Raw genomic sequence first — 19,497 nt, forward strand, 5'->3', positions numbered from 1 at the left:
AGACGATTTAAGAGTCTGGTCACTTGATCAGGGAGTGTAAAACTCCCCAAGCGGCTGGACACGCATTTTGAGACCTTGCAAGCAAAGGTCGGCCATTGTACTGGTGGGGGGGGCAGATTGCTCACACTGTCCCATTGGATCAACGGCTCACCCGGCCAACTGCTCAAGCTGCCCCGGACGAGGATGGAGAGGGGTGGGGGCAATCAAGCAGGAGTCAAGAATTCTCAAGACAGTGAGATCGGGTGTCTTGATTGTGGCAAGTGAGGTTGCCAACCCTCCAGGATTGTCCTGGCGTCTCCAGGAACTAAAGATTAATCTCCTGGACACTGCTGCCAGCAAGATCTTGGGAGAAAAATCATCGGGGCATTAAAAAGAAATTGAATGTTTTTTTCATTTTCTTTGAACGCTTTCATTTTCTAATTATAAAAATATCGGAAATGGGGAGAAGTCTGTTGGACTGAATCATCCGATGGGGTAACAAACAGTCTGTTCGCTTTCCAATTGGCCATGGGGAAGACGGGGCACCACGAGGATGGACATGTCGGGCGACCAATGGTGGGAGTGTGGGGGGCGTGGCGGCATGAGGCGGGAGGTCATGTGATGAAACCTCCAGGAACGCATCCAACCAGAGTTGGCAACCCCAGTGGCAAGGCAGGCCACGAGGCAAACCAATGGTGGCCTCTTACAAATCAGAGACAGGAAGGGGGCCATTCAGCCCATCGTGCCTGCGCCAGCCCTGTGCTGAAGCAGTCGAAGGCTAATGAGTGATAAAGAGGGAGAAGGAAGGTGACTACATCAATGTTAGTGCATTTGGAAAGAAGGCTTTACCCAGTTTCTGCATGCAGGCGTGGAGTCGCTGCTCTAGAACCATGACTCTGTGCTGCAGTTCATCATAATCATAAGCTCCCATTTCTTCCTGGATTGCCAGCAGCACGACAGACAGGTTCCGAACTTCTTCTTTTAGCTTCACAATCAATCTGGCGTCAGATTTGTATTGATCGAGGACTGGGATCAGGGGCAGCAATTCGTTCATCTTCTCCTTTAATTCCTGTCAGGCGCCAAAGCAATTTGCTGCATCAGTTTCCTTTCCGCTGAGACAATCCAATACATCACGGCAACATCTTTGCTCACATCTAGAACGCCACAGTTTGTTTTAACCAAAATCAGATTAATATAGAATAGGAAAGGTTTGGAAATTGATTAACAATTGAGGCCGATACCAGGTTAAAGCAGTGTTACTATACTCGGACAACCAGACCCTGGACAGGGATAGTCAAACAGAATTTGCATTTTTTTCCTTTGTGGTTTTCTCTGCTCTTCTCCTGGAATAGGTATTGACTGCTTGCTGGGTTTTTAAATTTTTTTTATTCATTCTCAGGATGCAGCGGTTCAAGAAGGCGGCCCATCACCACCTTCTCAACCAAGGATGGGCAATTAATGCCGGCCTTGCCCGCGGTGTCCGCATCCCGAGATGAATAAACAAAAAGAAAAAAGGTTTGCGGTGAATAAGTTAACAGGGAGAGCAGGTAAGTGTGTTCCTCAGCAAGAGCTAAGGTATTAAATACCTCGTGTGTCAGATAACCTTTTATTCAAAGTACTCCCTCACTGTATGTAGAGAGAAAGCATCATACTACTCATGAAAATACTGGTTGATTTTACTTCTTTTTAAAAGTGAATCTTACCTCCATTCCTGCCACGCACTAGGCCCCTCCAAGACACTTCCCATTGGTGACATCCCTGAGCAGTTCTACTGACTGCAATGGGAAAGGGGAGGGTCACACCTGTGCAAATCCTGCCATCAGCTGCAATCTTCTTCCCCTCAAGGCTAAATAACTTCTTTACCCAGAGAGTGGTTAGAATGTGGAATTCGCTACCACAAGGAGTAGCTGAGGCGAATAGCATGGATGCCTTTAAGGGGAAACACATGAGGGAGAAAGGATTGGAAGGTTATGATGATAGGGTGAGATGAAGTAGGGTGGGAGGAGGCTTGTATGGACCAGTTGGGCCGAATGGCCTGTTTCCATCCCTTAATCACACCAGAATATTGTCCTTATAACCTGGTTTGTTATCTGCCTACCGGAGACAGTATTATGGAGAGGGCCAGCCCTATTTCTGTAAGAGATTCAACTATAACCCTCTTTAGTTATTAACAACGTGGACTGTCATTTTGGAGCAGGGTGTTACATTATACCTGCCCATGCATCTTTGAACAAACAAGATGTAATTTGTGTCCTGTAATTTAATCCGACAGTTTATCCATACCCAAATTGAAAAGTTTTGCTTGGTTTAGCACCTAATTTATGAATCAGCAAAAACAACATCAATCTTCTTGACGTTTGTTTTGCTTATCAAATTCAAAACCTTTGTCCCAAAATACAAATATATCCCCTAGACCCCTGAATGACACTAAATATCATATATGAATTTTACCAGACATTGACTTTTATGATATCAAACAAAATTAATTAGTTAGAAAGGACGGAAGCAATGCAAGGAAGGATCTGCAATCAACCAGTGGCTTCAAACTCTTACATTAATCTACATCTGGTTTTCACAGCACAGAGGCTGTAAAAGGCAATGGATGATATATGAGCACCTATAAAACTTTTTGTCACTGTATATTTTGTTGTAAACCTCAGCCAAGCTTGCAATTTTCCACTTGCCCATTCCCATCTTCTCCCCTTTACTCTTAAAGTCAGCCAATTCACACGCTCATTGTAAAAAATTCATTCTCAGGAATGTGGGCGTCGCTGGCGAGGCCGGCATTTATTGCCCCCCCTTGAGAAGGTGGTGGTGAGCCGCCTTCTTGAACCGCTACAGTCCGTGTGGTGAAGGTTCTCCCACAGTGCCGTTAGGTCGGGAGTTCCAGGATTTTGACCCAGCGACGATGGAGGAACGGCGATATATTTCCAAGTCAGGGTGGTGCGTGACTCGGAGGGGAACTTGAAGGCGATGGAGGCCGCGGGTTTGGGAGGTGCTGTTGAAGGAGCCTCGGCGAGTTGCTGCAGTCATACAAAGACAACCACAGATGAGAGAGGCCAGTCGGCCCATCTGGCATATCGTGGCATCCCACTGCCTGTTGACCTCACTATCCCATTTTACCTGGAAGACCATTCCAGGCACTTATCACTCTTTATTTGAAGGAGGGTTAGATGAAGCAGGGAGGAGGGAGGCTCGTGTGGAGCATAAACACCGGCATGGACCCGTTGGGCGGAATGTTTCTGTGCTGTACATTCTATGTAATGTGCTTCCTGATTTCAGCCTTGAAGCTATTTTGTTTTACCAGTTTGCGTCTATGTCCCTTTGTCCTGCAGCCATGGTTTAACTTGGAACGGTGTTCTGGATTAATCGTTCTATTCTACATTACATGCCTCTCCCAGCTTTTTTTTAATTAAAATTTTTGTACTCATCAAAGTGAGGAACAGTAATATTGGGGAATGGAAGTCTTTGCATTAAAGGAAATATTAACATCAAGCTCTCCCAGGTCAGGTATAAACACAGCCAGAGGCAGATTAAAGCTCCCTCCACTCTGCTCCACCAGGAATGGGAAAGAGAGCTGAGCGTTTTGGTGATCAGTTCATTAAAAGAATTGGTTCAGTGTTCACACACAGTCAAGAAAGCAAATAACATGTTGGACATATAGCCAGGAGTGCGACTCGTAGGTCAAGGGAGGCAACCCTGAACTTGTATTAGGTCTTGGCGGGAACACAACTGGAATACTTTGTTCAGCTTTGTCTCCATATCATGGAAAGGATGTCGTGTTATTAGACGGGGTCCAGAAGATTACAAGGCCAATTCTTGAGCCGAGAGGGCTGAGATACCTGTAAGATGAGGAGGATGAGGGGGATGTGAAAAAGGTCTTTAAAATTTGATCTCAGAAGTTCTTCTGGCGGGCACATAATTTGTAGACGAAGCAGCACAGTTTAAAGTTGAGGGTTTCAAACGAAAATAAGAGATTTAGGTAGCATTCTTTTTGAATGGAGATCGTGAAAGTCGCTATATAAATGTAAGGCTTTCTTTCAGTGGTTCTCATAATACACTCATTAAATTCAATTCATTAAATAAAATCTTAAAAAAAACTAGTATCGGTCATGGTGGCCATGAAACTACTGGATTGTCGTAAAAACCCATCTAATGCCCTTTAGGGAAGGAAACCTTCCCGGTCCGGCCGAGATGTGACTCCAGATCCACAGCAATGTGGTTGATTCTTAATCGCCCTCTGAAATGGCCTAGCATGCCACTCAGTTGTTCAAGAAGGCAGCTCACCACCACCTTCTCAAGGGCAATCAGGGATGGGCAATAAACGCCAGCCTCACCAGCGACGCCCACATCCCATAAACGAATAATAAAAAAACACGATCAGGCATCGATAAAGGCCTACCTCTGATTGACTCCTGGGCCTCATCAGACCTGTAACATCTCCTATTAGGGGTGGATTAGACAGACTGGACAAATAATGGAAAGTGCCAATAGACAAGAAGTTAGTTTGCAACCCAAACTTGTCTTTACACCAGCGGTTCCCCCGTGATGGGATAGAAACAATCAGAAACTCACCATGGGAGATGTTTTTTTTCCTGTGTGCGGTGAAATCATAAACATGTTTACTAATTTGCAACACAAAACACACAGAGAATCTTCTCACCCCGCTTGTGGAACTGCAAGTGCAAACCCACATCTCTTTGAACTTTGGCGGAACTGTCTGATTCTTCCCTGCTGGACTATGCAAAGGTGTCCCTGGGCAGCCGACTTCATCTCAAACTGACCTCTGGAGACACGAATTGAAGGTCAGGCTGGAGGAAGGTTTTAATTAGACTTTAACATAATTAAATATTTGCAATTCAAAGCAAAGGGACTTCACTTTGCTTCTGACGATGTACATAATGATGAGCGCTTTTTAAAATGCCAGTAAAGCTTGCCAGTAAATCAACACACACTGAGACAGTGGAAGGCCATTCCCAGGGTGAGTGCTCACACAACCATGGGTGCATATTGGAAAATCATGGGTAGCTTTGCACTACTGACGGGCGAGGTTACCCATTGCTCATGTGTGCTCTGAAAATTAGCCCCCTGATATTTCAGTCTATTTGAGCCAAACATTGGCCAAACAAGAGGCCGGGGTAATAGTAATTGGGGAATATCCACCAGGAATCACATCTACAATATCTAACGCAAAGGAATCTATACTTTGTATTCTAGAAGTTGTGTGAACCTGTTAGAAATGTGCTAACATAAGAACATATGAAATAGGAGCAGGAGTAGGCCTATACAGCCCCTCGAGCATGCTCCGCCATTCAATATGATCATGGCTGATCTTCTACCTCAACTCCACTTTCCTGCTGAATTGAACCCCTGTTTGGCGGAAAGATCAAGAGATTACTGGTGAAAGTTGGCGGATTGCTGCTATGCAGATGTTCTAAGCCTACATGGTACCTACTGGTTCAAACACTGACTCTCCTTGATGGTCGGTCCTATAATGCTGACTGGGTCACCGCACCCAATTTGCACCAAGTCCCGTTCACCCATCACCCTTGTGCTCGCTGACCTACACTGGCTCCCGGTTCCTGAAAGCCTCCATTTTGAAATTCTCATCGTAGTGCTCAAACTCCTCCATGGCCTTGTCCGTCCCTATAACCTCCTCCAGCCCTACAACCCTCCGAGATCTCTGTGTTTCTCCAACTCTGGCCTCTGGTCCAACCCCCCCACTTCCTTCACAAACTATCGCAGCCGTGCCTTCAATGTCTAGGCCCTAAGCCCTCCATAAACCTCTCTGCCTCTTCACCTCCTTTAAGTCGCTCCTTAAAACCTACCTCTTCGACCAAGCTTTTGGTCACCTGTCCTAATATCTCCTGATGTGGCTCGGTGTTAGTTTTTGTTTGATAATCGCTCCTGTGAAGCGCCTTGGGATGTTTTACTCTATTAAAGGTGCTATATAAATGCAAGTTGTTGTTGTTGTGGCAGCACAGAGCAACATCCTCTTCTGTAGAATGAATAGTTCAGTCCCTCCTTTGCTTTATCCATTGAAAGGGCAAAGTTTCTTCTGAAGGTCAGACGTGATATTAGATACATGATGTAGTAGACACTAAGAGGGGCTGATGACATCTTTGGTCATTAGGAACTCCAGCATCACCTTGGGTAAGAATTGGGGAATGGCCACCTCATTCTCATGTCAGATGAGATGAGAACATTGAGACCAAGACCTACTGCTCATTAGTTTGTCCAGCTAAGGCAAGAGCTAGAAGGAGCATTGGTTTCCATGGCAACAGTTTTAAGTCTAAAGAAGAAATAAACCTCTTTGTTTTTAAAAAAAAAATCAAGCTGAGGGATTATTTTTCCGTTTGTGGATGTCTGCATCCAGCAGTCCCAGATCAACTTTTGCAAAAGCCCACATCCAACTTTATTCTGACCCAATGATGGACCTTAACCCTAATTCCAGAAGAGTATCTTCGATGGTACCACTGTGACATTTCCATTTCCCAAATAAGCCATCCTTGTGGCCTCTCTGAATAAGGTCGTTGACTTAGTGACAGAGGCAGTTTGATGCTGTGGGCCCCAGGCCTACTAGGAGTTGGATTGAGATCATCCAGACCCATTTTAAAAAGGCCATCACAGCCAGCAGACAGAGGAGCCTCTCATCCCGTCGATCGAAAAGCTGGACCCGGGGATATCCACACAGAGAGGCTGAAGCCATTCATGTGTTAAGTTTGTGGCATGTGTTTGACTTCAGCCTTTGCTCTGAGGCGAGATGACGAAAAAAAAGAGGCAAAGGCATTTGACAGATAAACACTACAGGATTGGAATAGAACGGACAATTCCTGAACTCAAATCAAATTGAATAAAAATAAATCTTTCTAACAAGCAAAAGAACCTTTTATCATCATCAATGACTATCCAGCTTTTAAATAGCAGGGAAAAGATTTACCATATTTTCTGTGTACGTTTACAGAAGTTGACAATGACATGTTCAAAAGAAGGCACAGGAACTGTTCCATGTACAGCGCACAATTCCCTTTATTTAATCTTCTGCAGTTTACCACCCAGTTTATTCCTAGTTGTTAATGATACCTACATTTAGCCCACCAAACCGTCTTGCATCAACCAGTTTGGATTACATTAGCATTTAAACTACCAACCTCCTGTCACGACGCACACAAGCTGCTGAGTGAATAAATTAAACTTTGCCAATTATCAAAGAAGATGTTAAACCACTTTTACAGCGCACAATTCCTTTGTTTTAAACTAGTTGCCCTGAGAAGGTGATGGTGGGCCTTCTTTTTGATACAACTGAGTGGCTTGCTAGGCCGCACAGAGGGCAGTTAAGAGTTAACCACGTTGGTGTGGGACTGGAGTCACATATAGGTCCAGACCGGGTAAGGACTGGAGTCACCTATAGGCCCAGACTGGGTAAGGACTGGAGTCACCTATAGGCCCAGACCGGGTAAGGACTGGAGTCACCTATAGGCCCAGACTGGGTAAGGACTGGAGTCACCTATAGGCCCAGACTGGGTAAGGACTGGAGTCACCTATAGGCCCAGACCGGGTAAGGACTGGAGTCACCTATAGGCCCAGACTGGGTAAGGACTGGAGTCACCTATAGGCCCAGACTGGGTAAGGACTGGAGTCACCTATAGGCCCAGACCGGGTAAGGACTGGAGTCACCTATAGGCCCAGACCGGGTAAGGACTGGAGTCATCTATAGGCCCAGACTGGGTAAGGACTGGAGTCACCTATAGGCCCAGACTGGGTAAGGACTGGAGTCACCTATAGGCCCAGACCGGGTAAGGACTGGAGTCACCTATAGGCCCAGACTGGGTAAGGACTGGAGTCACCTATAGGCCCAGACCGGGTAAGGACTGGAGTCACGTTTCGGCCCAGACCGGGTAAGGACGGCAGGTTTCCTTCCCTAAAGGACACTGGTGAACCAGTTGGGTTTTTACGACAATCCGGTAGCTTCATGGTCACTTTTTATATTTTATTTCCAGATTTAATTTAAAACTGAATTCAAATTTTCAAACTGCCATGGTGGGATCAAATTTACCCTCAACTCGGGTGTAAATTCTGTACGGTACTGAATGAGAAGCATGTCCAAATAAAGCAGAAGAGCTGACAGTTCAGGGTAGGACAACATGTTGGAATCTGTTATCGAAGCAGCTCAGATGGGCGGAGATGTGCACGAGATCCACCTCACATAAAAATCGTCTACAGGCCCAGTGCAACAAAACAGGGCAATTTTGTATTTTATGTTATATGTGTGATGTCTGATGGCTAGAGTAAATCCAATTGAAAAGTTGGCTTCAATCAGTTGTGTCTTTGGGAGGACTCCATTGTTCTATGGCAGTGGTTAGCAATACATGCAACTGAGCTGCACTCTTGCTCAATGAGAGGTGTCTGTCCTTTCTAGGTTGGGTCCAATGTTTTTGTTTAGAAATTAAATTTGCTTGTCAACGAGACCAGCCTGTTTGAAATGTTAACCTATGCAGATCAACAGACAGTGGGATAGATGGTTATAATCTCTCTGGTTGCTGACCCTTTGAAGGACAGAAAAAAAAATGACTTGCATTTGTATTGCACTTTTCATGACCTCAGCTTTACAGCCAATGAAGTACTTTTGAAGTGCAGTCACTGTTGTAATGTAGGAAACGCAGCAGCCAATTTGCTCACAGCAAGGTCCCACAAACAGCAATGTGATAATGATCAGATAATCTGTTTAAGTGATGTTCATTGAGGGATAAATATTGGCCATTACACCAGGGAGAGCATCCCTGCCCTTCTTCCAATAGTGGCCATGGGATCTTTAACGTCCACCTGAAAGGGCAGACAGGGCCTCGGTTTAACATCTCATCTGAAAGACGGCACCTCCGACAATGCAGCACTCCCTCAGTACTGCACTGGAGGCATCAGCCTAGACTTTGTGCTCAAGTCTCTGGAGTGGGACCATGAACACAGGGCCTTCTGACGCAGAAGTGAGAGTGCCACAGCTGACATAAACAATGACTAGAAATTCAGGGAGAAAGCAACTAGTAGCCAGCATCCCGACATCAACAGCCCACCTCATGAGGTGTGAGATCTGTTAAACTTGTGTTCTACTTGTCAAGGAAATGGTCGTAACATGAAAGATGTCCCACATCAATTGCAGCTATGAATGCTCTGCTTTACTTCTGGCAGGAGATCCTTGGATGAACTAGATTTCACATTGGCCATGGATCACATTGCACGTGGAAAGTCTATCAAGGGATAAAACTGACCACACTCTTTAAGAAACACATTGTTTGAAAAAAAAGGGGTGTATAAACCTTTTGTGGTCTGATTATAAGTTCTCCTTATTTAAGTACTGTGCTGATTCAGTGGCTCTGATTCTCCCACCATCTTCTTGGGCGCAGGTCAAGTGGAGTTCACCTGAAGTGTGTCCTGCCCATCATGACCTGAACCTGCATTGGTCCAACATTTCCCAGGCACAGGCCCAGCCTTGGGTGGAAATATCAACTGTAATGGCCACCAGCTTCGAGTTGCTGTCCATAAACAGTAGCCAGAAAGCCTCCAACTCTGAGAAGCCATCGTTGCAAAAGAAATACAGTTCAACTTAACTCTTGAGGCCTCCCCGGCCTTGCTGCCTGTCCCTATCAGATCTTCCAATCTGAGGGAGGCAAGTGCAAGGGTTATTGCCAGCTTCTTTTGAAAGGGTGCTCCTTCAAATGGGCACCAAGCCGATGTACCTCGAGGAAAATGAGGTGGAAGGCCCAATTGGGGCCCTCTCACCTCATTTCCATACGTGCCCAACAATTCTGCCTGCTCCAGGAACAAGCACTTTCTCTCCCATCCCCTCCGGGGAACCCCGGGAAATCCCTGGGCAATGTAAAGAGTGCAGTCCCTCTTCTTCCGTCCGAGAACTGACCATTCCTCAGGTGCACAAGGCGTTGAACATTCAGGCGAGTATCTCAGCACCTTGCCGTGACATTTGGCTCCCATGTATTAACCGCCACCTCCTGCTTCATCCAATCTTCTCTCCTACTCTATTGGGCTTGATTTTAACCCAATGCGCCCGACGAGTGCGATGAAAGGGTGGGCAATTGGCCAGACTATCGGAGGAGACAAAAATTTAGCTTCATGAGCTGGGGTTTAGAACTCATGACTTCCAAGTTACTAGTCCTGCATATACCCACTACACTACGATGTGTGGTACAGAAGATGTCTGCTATAGTTATGTATGTGGAGTGGAAGTGATAATGATGTCTTTTGGTGGGTTAATTTAACAATTCCAGAGAGCTACTGTTGGCGGTTCCTCTTTGAACAATGCCAACCTCACCATCTGTGTTAATAAGGTCAGCGCATCGCTCGGCCCACAGGGCTCCACATCTTACTTCCGCCTCGCCTGATCTTGCCCAGTTCAGGTTGCAATTCACTCATCCTTTGCTTACCCGGTAATTGTACCCATTACAACCTGTAATGTAAGGCTTGAATACGATAGCTTTAGTCACATGTTGAGATCATTCGCCACTTCACAGCCTGAAACAAAACTGAACTGCACTGACGTACGAGAGTCTGCTCCTTCTTTGTTTCAATTGAAACTCAAAGCGTGGGTCCAACCTACAGGCCTGCTTAGCACAGTAGCTATTTCTGTATTGGCTCCTGGGAGCTTGCTTGGCTACAGCCTTAATGACATGAAGCTGAGCTGCTCGAGGCTCTGTTTAAACATTATGCTCTGCTTTGTCTAAAATGTAATGGAAATAAAGTATCATCCACTGTGCTGTGCTGGTAGCACGATGATATCACTAACATACCCTCGGCACTAGAACCATTGGCTCCGTCCTACTCCCATGGAAAGTCGAATTAGTCTAAGGCTTCGGATATTCTACCATCTTTGCGTCAATGTCACTAAACGTATCACCGGGAAACACAAGAAAAAGTCCTCAGAAAATGTTAAGTCGGGTGGGTTTCAACATGAAATTGCCTCAGCTCATCTGAAACCCTCATCCGTGCTTTTGTTACCTCCAGACTCAACTATTCCAACGCTCTCCTGGCCGGCCTCCAACCTTCCACCCTCCGTAAGCTTGAGCTCATCCAAAACTCTGCTGCCCCTATCCTAATTCGCACCGAGTCCCGATCACCCATCACCCCTGTGCTCGCTGACCTACATTGGCTCCCAGTTCAGGAAAACCTCGGTTTTAAAATTCTCACCCTTGTTTTCAAATCCCTCCATGGCCGCCTCCCTCCCTATCTCTGTGACATCGCTACAACCCTGCGCTCCTCCAATTCTGGCCTCTTGCGCATCCCTGATTTCCATCGCTCAGCTATTGGCGGCCGTGCCTTCAGCTGCCTACGCCCTAAGCCACTCCGCCTCTCTCTCCTCTTTTAAGTTGCTCCTTAAAACCTACCTCTTTGACCAAGCTTTTGGTCACCTGTCCTAATATCTCCTTATGTGGCTCGGTGTCAAATTTTGTTTGATAATCGCTCCTATGAAGCGCCTTGGGACGTTTTACTACGTTAAAGGCACTATATAAATGCAAGTTGTTGTGGTATAACTCATTGAGCCAGGTCCTACTCTGACTCCCAAGTGCATTAAAGCCAAATGGTGTGAGACTCCCTACAGGAAGAAGTCTCACATTTATTGTGGGAAGTGCAGCGCCAGACTGGTTAACCCCATTGAGGGAGCTCTCTTGGTACAGGTAGATGGCAACTCGCAGACCGCAGTCTAATCTTGGTCTCGCTGGCTGCTTTTCACACATTACCTTTATTGGTCTGAGACTGTGGGTAGTATAATTATAACTTAAGGCTCTTTCGAAGTGGAGGACATCGGAAAGAGTGCCTTGTGGATGTCAGGTGCGGACATGACGAGGTTTGGTGACGATAGCCCTCCCACCCCCATAGTCAAATAGCCTGACAGCCCTCAGGTATGGTGACCGCTTGGTGACAGGGGGTGATGGGTACCGGTGGATCTGTGCTCCAGGAGAGGCAGTGCCAACAGGAGAGGAGGGAGAAATGTGGCAAAAGTAGCAACAAACAACACTGCGGCAGCTCGTGGCGCCTGTCAAGAGGGCAGGACCGGAAGACAGTCCCTGCTGTCTCATTCTGTTCACCGTTAGTCATCCTCACACCAAAAAATCCATTTTCCCCCAAACACACTGACACAGAGAGAAACACATTCACACACATATACACACCGACACAGAGAGAAACACATTCACACACATATACACACCGACACAGAGAGAAACACATTCACACACATATACACACCGACACAGAGAGAAACACATTCACACACATATACACACCGACACAGAGAGAAATACATTCACACACATATACACACCGACACAGAGAGAAATACATTCACACACATATACACACCGACACAGAGAGAAATACATTCACACACATATACACACCGACACAGAGAGAAATACATTCACACACATATACACACCGACACAGAGAGAAACACAATAACACACATATACACACCGACACAGAGAGAAACACATTCACACACATATACACACCGACACAGAGAGAAACACATTCACACACATATACACACCGACACAGAGAGAAACACATTCACACACATATACACACCGACACAGAGAGAAACACATTCACACACATATACACACCGACACAGAGAGAAATACATCCACACACATATACACACCGACACAGAGAGAAATACATTCACACACATATACACACCGACACAGAGAGAAACACATTCACACATAGACATCTTCTGCCACTGTGACAATGGTGAACTATCCCACCTCATCCTTCTCGACCTCTCGGCAGCCTTTGACATGGTTGACCACACCATCCTCCTCCAAAGCCTTCCTTCCATTGTCCAGCTGGGTGGGACTACCCTCGCTTGGTTCCATTTCTATCTGTCCAATCATAGCCAGAGATTCTCCTGCAAAGGCATCTCTTCCTGCCCCCGGACTGTTACCTCTGGAATTCCCCTGAGGATCTATCCTCGGTCCCCTCCTATTTCTCATCTACCTGCTGTCCTTTGGTGACATCATCTGAAAACACAACATCAGGTCAGCTAATGACACCCAGCTCTACCTCACCACGACCTCTCCCGACCCCTCCACTGTCGCTGTGTTGTCAAACTGCTTGACCAACACCCAGTCCTGGATGAGCTGCAATTTCCTCCAATGAAACATTGGGAAGACTGAAGCCATTGTCTTCGGCCTCTGCCACAAACTCCGTTCCCTCGCCACCGATTCCATCTTCCTCCCTGGCCACTACCTCAGCCCATCTCATACAAACATACGAATTAAGAGCAGGAGTAGGCCATTCGGCCCCTCGAGCCTGCTCTGCCATTTGATTAGATCATGGCTGATCTGATTGTGACCTCAATCCTACTTTCCCGACTACCTACTTTATAACCTTTGACTCCCTTGTCCCTTCTTGTCTCATTTGACCCTGAGCTGAGCTTCGAACCACATAATCTTCTCCACCACAAAGATCACCTACTTCCACCTCAGTCACATCACCCATCTCCGCACCTGCCTCAGTTCGTCTGCTGATGAAACCCTCGTCCATGCTATTGTTGCCTCCAGAATCAACTAATCCAATGCTCTACTGACCAGCCTCCCATCTTCCACCCTCCATAAACTTCAGCTCATCCAAAATTCTGCTGCCGGTATCCCATCATCCCTGTACTTGCTGACTTACTCTGGCCCCCGATCCCTCGACACCTTAAATTTAAAATTCTCATCCTTGTGTTCAAATCCCTCCATGGCCTCGCCCCTCCCTATCTCTGTAACCTCCTCCAGCCCTGCAACCCTCCGAGATCTCTGCGTTCCTCCAATTCTGGCTTCCCTCACTCCCTTTGCCCCACCATTGGTGGCCATGCCATCAGCTGCCTAGGCCCTAAGCTCTGGAATTAACTCCCTAAACCTCTCCGCCTCTCTCTCCTCCTTTCAGATGCTCCTTAAAACCTACCTCTTTGACCAAGCCCCGTCCTAATATCTCCTTCTTTGGTTCGACCCCTGGAGTGTGCTGAACTAGCTGGCCTCAGCAGGGATGTGAAAGTTGGCCTCGGTGCCCTTAAGGAAGGGAAGGACTAAACTGGTCAGATTTTGCACTGCTGATCCTGTGACCCCCCCCCTACTGGAAGTGTATGTGCGCGGATGGGATGGGGCTTGGTTATGATGGCCTCCACAGTTAAGTAATGAATGAACACTTGAGCAGGGGAGTCTATAACGAGGGGGCATAGATTTAAGGTGAGAGGGGAGAGGGTCCAGAGGGGCAATTTTTTCACTCAAAGGGTGGTGAGTGTCTGGAACGAGCTGCCAGAGGCAGTAGTAGAGGCGGGTACAATTTTGTCTTTTAAAAAGCATTTGGACAGTTACATGGGTCAGATGGGTATAGAGGGATATGGGCCAAGTGCAGGCAATTGGGACTAGCTTAGTGGTATAAACTGGGCGACATGGACATGTTGGGCCGAAGGGCCTGTTTCCATGTTGTAACTTCTATGATTCTATGATTCTATAAGACAGTAGTGAGACAAGAGCCCCCAAGGGAAGTGTATTTTAGCAAAGGTGGGGGAAGGGAAGTTGGAGAGGAGACCACCATACCTGGAAATTCTTATTCAACAGGTTCGTCTGACTCTCTGTTGCTACCTTCAGTCTGGCGTTGAGAACTTTCATCAGTGATTCCGTGTTCCGCACATACTGGAGATCCCTGTAGGTTCGCAGGTCCAGGACCTCGATAGACTGGGAGATGTTCTGAACCTGAAAAAACAAGTATTGGATTTACCACATATGTCCAGTCTCTCTTTCATAGAATCATGTAGCACAGAAGAAGGCCATTCGGCCCGTCGTACCTGTGCCGGTTCCTTGAAAGAGCTATCCAATTAATCCCTCTTCCCTGCCCTTTCCCCATAGCCCTGCAAACTTTCCCCTTCAAGTATTTATCCAATTCCCTTTTGAAAGTTACTATTGAATCGGCTTCCACCGCCCTTTCAGGCAGCACATTCCAGATCATATCAACTCTCTGCGTAAAATAATTTCTCCTCATCTCCCCTCTGGTTCTTTTGCCACTGGAAATAGTTTCTCCTTATTTACTCTGTCAAAACCCTTCATGATTTTGAACACCTCTATTAAATCTCCCCTTAAGCTTCTCTGCTCTAAGGAGAACAATCCCAGCTTCTCCACATAACTGAAGTCCCTCATCCCTGGTACCATTCTGTTAAATCTCCTCTGCACCCTCGCTAAGGCCTTGACATCCTTCCTAAAGTGTGGTGCCCAGAATTGGACACAATACTCCAGCTGAGGCCTAACCAGTGTTTTATAAAGGTTTAGCATAGCTTCTGTGCTTTTGTACTCTATGCCTCTATTTATAAAGCTAAGTACACCCTGTACATTTTTTTTGACAGCTTTATCAACTTGTCTCTCTCTATACATAAACAAAGAAAGCCAGCCAATGCTAAAAAATCTGAAACCAACACAGAAAATGTTGCTAATACACAGTGGGCCATTTAGCATCTGAAATGAAAGACAGGTTAATGTTTCATGAGGAGACCCTTCTTCTGATTTTTATTGTGTTCTTCAGCCCCTCATCGTAGGTACAGACCATACTTACCACCCTTATCACTGGGAAACCCGCTGTTGCTATAGCAACAGTTACGACAGCAACAGTCGTGATGCTGTCTACCTTCAGGCCGTCACTTCTGTCTGTACGACTCGATCATGTACGTTCATCGGAAAGCAGGGAATGAGAAAAGGCTATCCAACCCATCAATTCTGCCCTTTCCGCAGACCAGGTACAATCAAGGGGGTAATGCTTGTAGGAGGACTGAGATGAGGAGAAATTTCTTCACTCAGAGGGTGGTGAACCTGTGGAATTCTCTACCACAGAAGGCTGTGGAGGCCAAGTCACTGAATATATTCAAGAAGGAGCCAGATAGATTTCTAGACACAAAAGGCTTCAAGGGGTATGGGGAGAGAGCGGGAATATGGTATTGAGATAGAGGATCAGCCATGATTATATTGAAAGGCGGAGCAGGCTCGAAGGGCCGAACGGCCTACTCCTGCTCCTATTTTCCATGTTTCTATGTTTCTAATGCTAAATGGGGGATAGTGCATCAGCAACCTGTTATACGCCTCCCTCGAGATTCAGTTCTATTGAAGGTAGTGGAACCGGATATCGGGCGGGGCATATAACGGACAGTCAATGTGATACCTCCTGTTCTGCTGTACCACTCAAGATTAATTTCTATCCCATGGATTGTAGCGCATTCACTCAATCTATTGATGGAGAGTTTGTACAAATCGTCCCTGGTCCTCTAACGTTATCAAGGGAAACTGCACCATGTTCGTCCACCCCCAATTCGCTACAACTCAACCCTTGCCCTGCTGCTCTCCACGGGCAACATGTCAGCCTATCCTCTCTCTATGACATCCAACCCCTTTGTGGAAAAAAAAATTCTTTTAATCTCTAGCCTCACTTCAGGCTATTTAATATTTAACTCTATGTCCTCTGGATTTATGTCATTTGTAAATTTTACTGTACAGCAAGGGGAACTGTACTCCTGAACCCCAGGTGCAAATCAACGCATCAAACTAGTCTGAAACAAATAGAACAAGTTAAAGGACCGACTATGAAAGTTGAAGGTGAAATGGTATGTGGCCTCTGTGAGGGTGGAATCCTTCCTTGTTGACGTAGGTATAAGCATTGACCAAGGGAGCATGCGAGGCCATGTGAGAGTAATCCATGGCCTAGAAATTAAGGCGGCCATTTTTGCATATTTGCGATTTTTTTTGGCCTTCACCAAAATGGCGGATGGCGCACTTCCGGCTGGTAATGAGCGTGCGGTTCCTGCCCGCCATATTGGAGGCTTAGGAGGGCATTTAGCGGCGATAAAATGGGCACCGTGTGCCTTAATCTCTAGGCCTCAGACTCATTGCGTCTTCGAGAATCCTTCCACTGGCTGCGGGGGAGGGGGGGGGGGAGGGGGGAGTGTTTGGTCACGATGCGCTGGCCATCATGAGCGTGCGGTGGGGCAGCCTTGGTGGACCAGCTGGTCGTATGTTCCTATGTTCACATGACTGGAGGAACACCAGGGACTTTGCACCGACGAGCTGTTCGCTTTACTTAAGACGCACGGAGAAAGGATCAGCTCGTTTGTTTCTTCTGTTCTGTGAATTCAGATTGTGGTTCCTGAGCGGCTGGGGGCATGGAAACGCCATGCCAAAGAAGGTCAAGGATGAGTAATCCAAGAGGATAAGTTAAATAAATATTTACCAGGGACCAGATCAGGTCTTGCCTGAAATAGATTGCAAGTACTGCACATATTTTATGATTGGATGCAACATGATGGCAGCACTCTCCATTTTCCTTGAAAGAAACCCTCCAACAGCAGAGGCAGGGTTACTTGAAATAGTTGAGATATTGGAAGGGCTAAAATTTGATAAAGAGGAGATACTAGAAAGGCTAGCTGTACTTAAAGTAGATAAGTCACCAGGTCCGGATGGGGTGCATCCTAGGTTGCTGAGGGAAGTAAGGGTGGAAATTGCGGAGGTACATCCTTAGATACGGGGGTGGTGCCTGAGGACTGGAGAGTTGCAAATGTTATACCCTTGTTCAAAAAAGGGTGTAAGGATAAACCCAGCAACTACAGGCCAGTCAGTTTAACCTCAGTGGTGGGGAAACTTTTAGAAACGATAATCCGGGACAGAATTAACAGTCGCTTGGACAAGTGTGGATTGATTAGGGAAAGTCAGCACAGGTTTGTTGAAGGCAAATCGAGTTTAATTAACTTGATAGAGTTTTTTGATGAGGTAACAGAGAGGGTCGATGATGACTTTCAAAAGGCATTTGATAAGGTGCCGCATAATAGTCTTGTGATCAAGATTGCGGCCCATGGAATAAAGGGGGCAGTAGCAACATGGATACAGAATTGGCTAAGTGACAGGAAACAGAGAGTAGTGGTGAACGGTTGTTTTTCGGACTGGAGAGAGGTGTACAGTGGTGTTCCCCAGGGGTCAGTGCTGGGACCACTGCTTTTCTTGATATATATTAATGACTTGGACTTGGGTGTACAGGGCACAATTTCAAAATTTGCAGATGACACAAAATTTGGAAGTGTAGTGAACAGTGAGGAGGATAGTGATAGACTTCAAGAGGATGCAGACAGCCTGATGGCATGGGCAGACACGTGGCAGATGAAAATTAACGCAGAAAAATGCAAACTGGTACATTTTGGTTGGAAAAATGAGGAGAGGCAATATAAACTAAAGGGCACAATTCTAAAAGGGGTAAAGGAACAGGGAAATCTGGAGAAGCTGGGGTTGTTCTCCTTGGAACAGGGAAGATTGCGAGGAGATTTAATAGAGGTATTCAAAATCATGAAGGGTCCAGACAGAGCAGATAGAGAGAAACTGTGCCCATTGGCAGACAGAGGACATAGATTTAAGATGATTGGCAAAAGAACCAAAGGTGACATGTGGAAAAATCGTTTTACACAGCGAGTGGTTAGGATCTGGAATGCCCTGCCCAAGGGGGTGGTGGAAGGCAGATTCAATCAAGCCTTTCAAAAGGGAACTGGATAAGTACTCGAAAGGAAAAAATTTGCAGGGCTACAGGGATAGGGCAGGGGAGCGGGACTAGCTGGATTGTTGTTGCATAGAGCCGGCATGGACTCGATGGGCCGAATGGCTTCCTCCTGACTTTTCTGCGATTCTATGAAGTCCAGCTCAGACTGATGAGGTGAAAGGCCCTTCCGCCTGGAACCCATAAGGGTTCTGCGTGACAAGAATTTGGGACAGTCTCGCTAAAGCTGCTTGGGGTGTGAATCGACAGCACAAAACTGCAGATGAAATTCCACTAACTATCGATCCCTCGGAGAGATGGCGATGGCTGGTGTGATGGATGGAAATGTCATACAGGTGCAATAGGAGCGGTCTTCTGAAATTACACAGCAGGGACAGAATAAAGTAAGTTGCTAAGCCTGACCTGGGAGTATTTGATGCTAACACTTGATGTTACATGAAAGATATTCCATTCCCCAATACTAATAGCTCTGGCCTTGATGTGTACAAAGAATTCACTTTAAAAAAGCAGCTCGTTAAGTATCTCTGTGGTCTATACAAGGACTGAACAACTGACAAAACAGATGAGCATGCACACATTAAATATATCACCAGATCTCAAACTGACCACTTAATGGAAGCCTTTTCCGAACAGCTACAGTCTCGAGAATCTCTTTGAAAAGGATCTTCAAGCACGCCAAGGAATTAAATCTCATTAAACTCTTCATAACCATTTACAATGGATTAGACGGAGACGGGGGATTCCTCTGTCATTATTAGGGAGTTTTGAAAGGATTCTCAACGAGGTTGTCACCACCTCTATCCGTGTAACACATAAAAAAAATGTAATTGTTCTTTCATTACAACACATTGCGTCCACAATAAATAGTGCACAGGGTACAAGGGGAGAATTTCCTCTTCTGGAGCAACAAAGCAGAATGTCTTCTCTACAGTGTCATAGCAACAGCAT

General features: G+C 46.2%; 1 protein-coding gene across 3 annotated transcripts in view; it reads right to left on the reverse strand.

Annotated features, from left to right (window-relative positions):
* Nucleotides 1–19,497, reverse strand: part of olfm2a (olfactomedin 2a) — a 210,288-nt gene that overhangs the window by 10,051 nt on the left and 180,740 nt on the right. For all 3 annotated transcript variants that reach the window (XM_067972828.1, XM_067972827.1, XM_067972826.1), the window contains 2 exons: nucleotides 14,574–14,729; nucleotides 829–1,048 (listed from right to left, as the gene is read on the reverse strand). In XM_067972828.1, the coding sequence (XP_067828929.1) occupies nucleotides 829–1,048; nucleotides 14,574–14,729 (376 nt within the window). The remainder of the gene's footprint in view (nucleotides 1–828; nucleotides 1,049–14,573; nucleotides 14,730–19,497) is intronic.

This window comes from Heptranchias perlo, chromosome 37, assembly GCF_035084215.1.
Source record: "Heptranchias perlo isolate sHepPer1 chromosome 37, sHepPer1.hap1, whole genome shotgun sequence".
Classification (NCBI taxonomy): Eukaryota; Metazoa; Chordata; class Chondrichthyes; order Hexanchiformes; family Hexanchidae; genus Heptranchias; species Heptranchias perlo.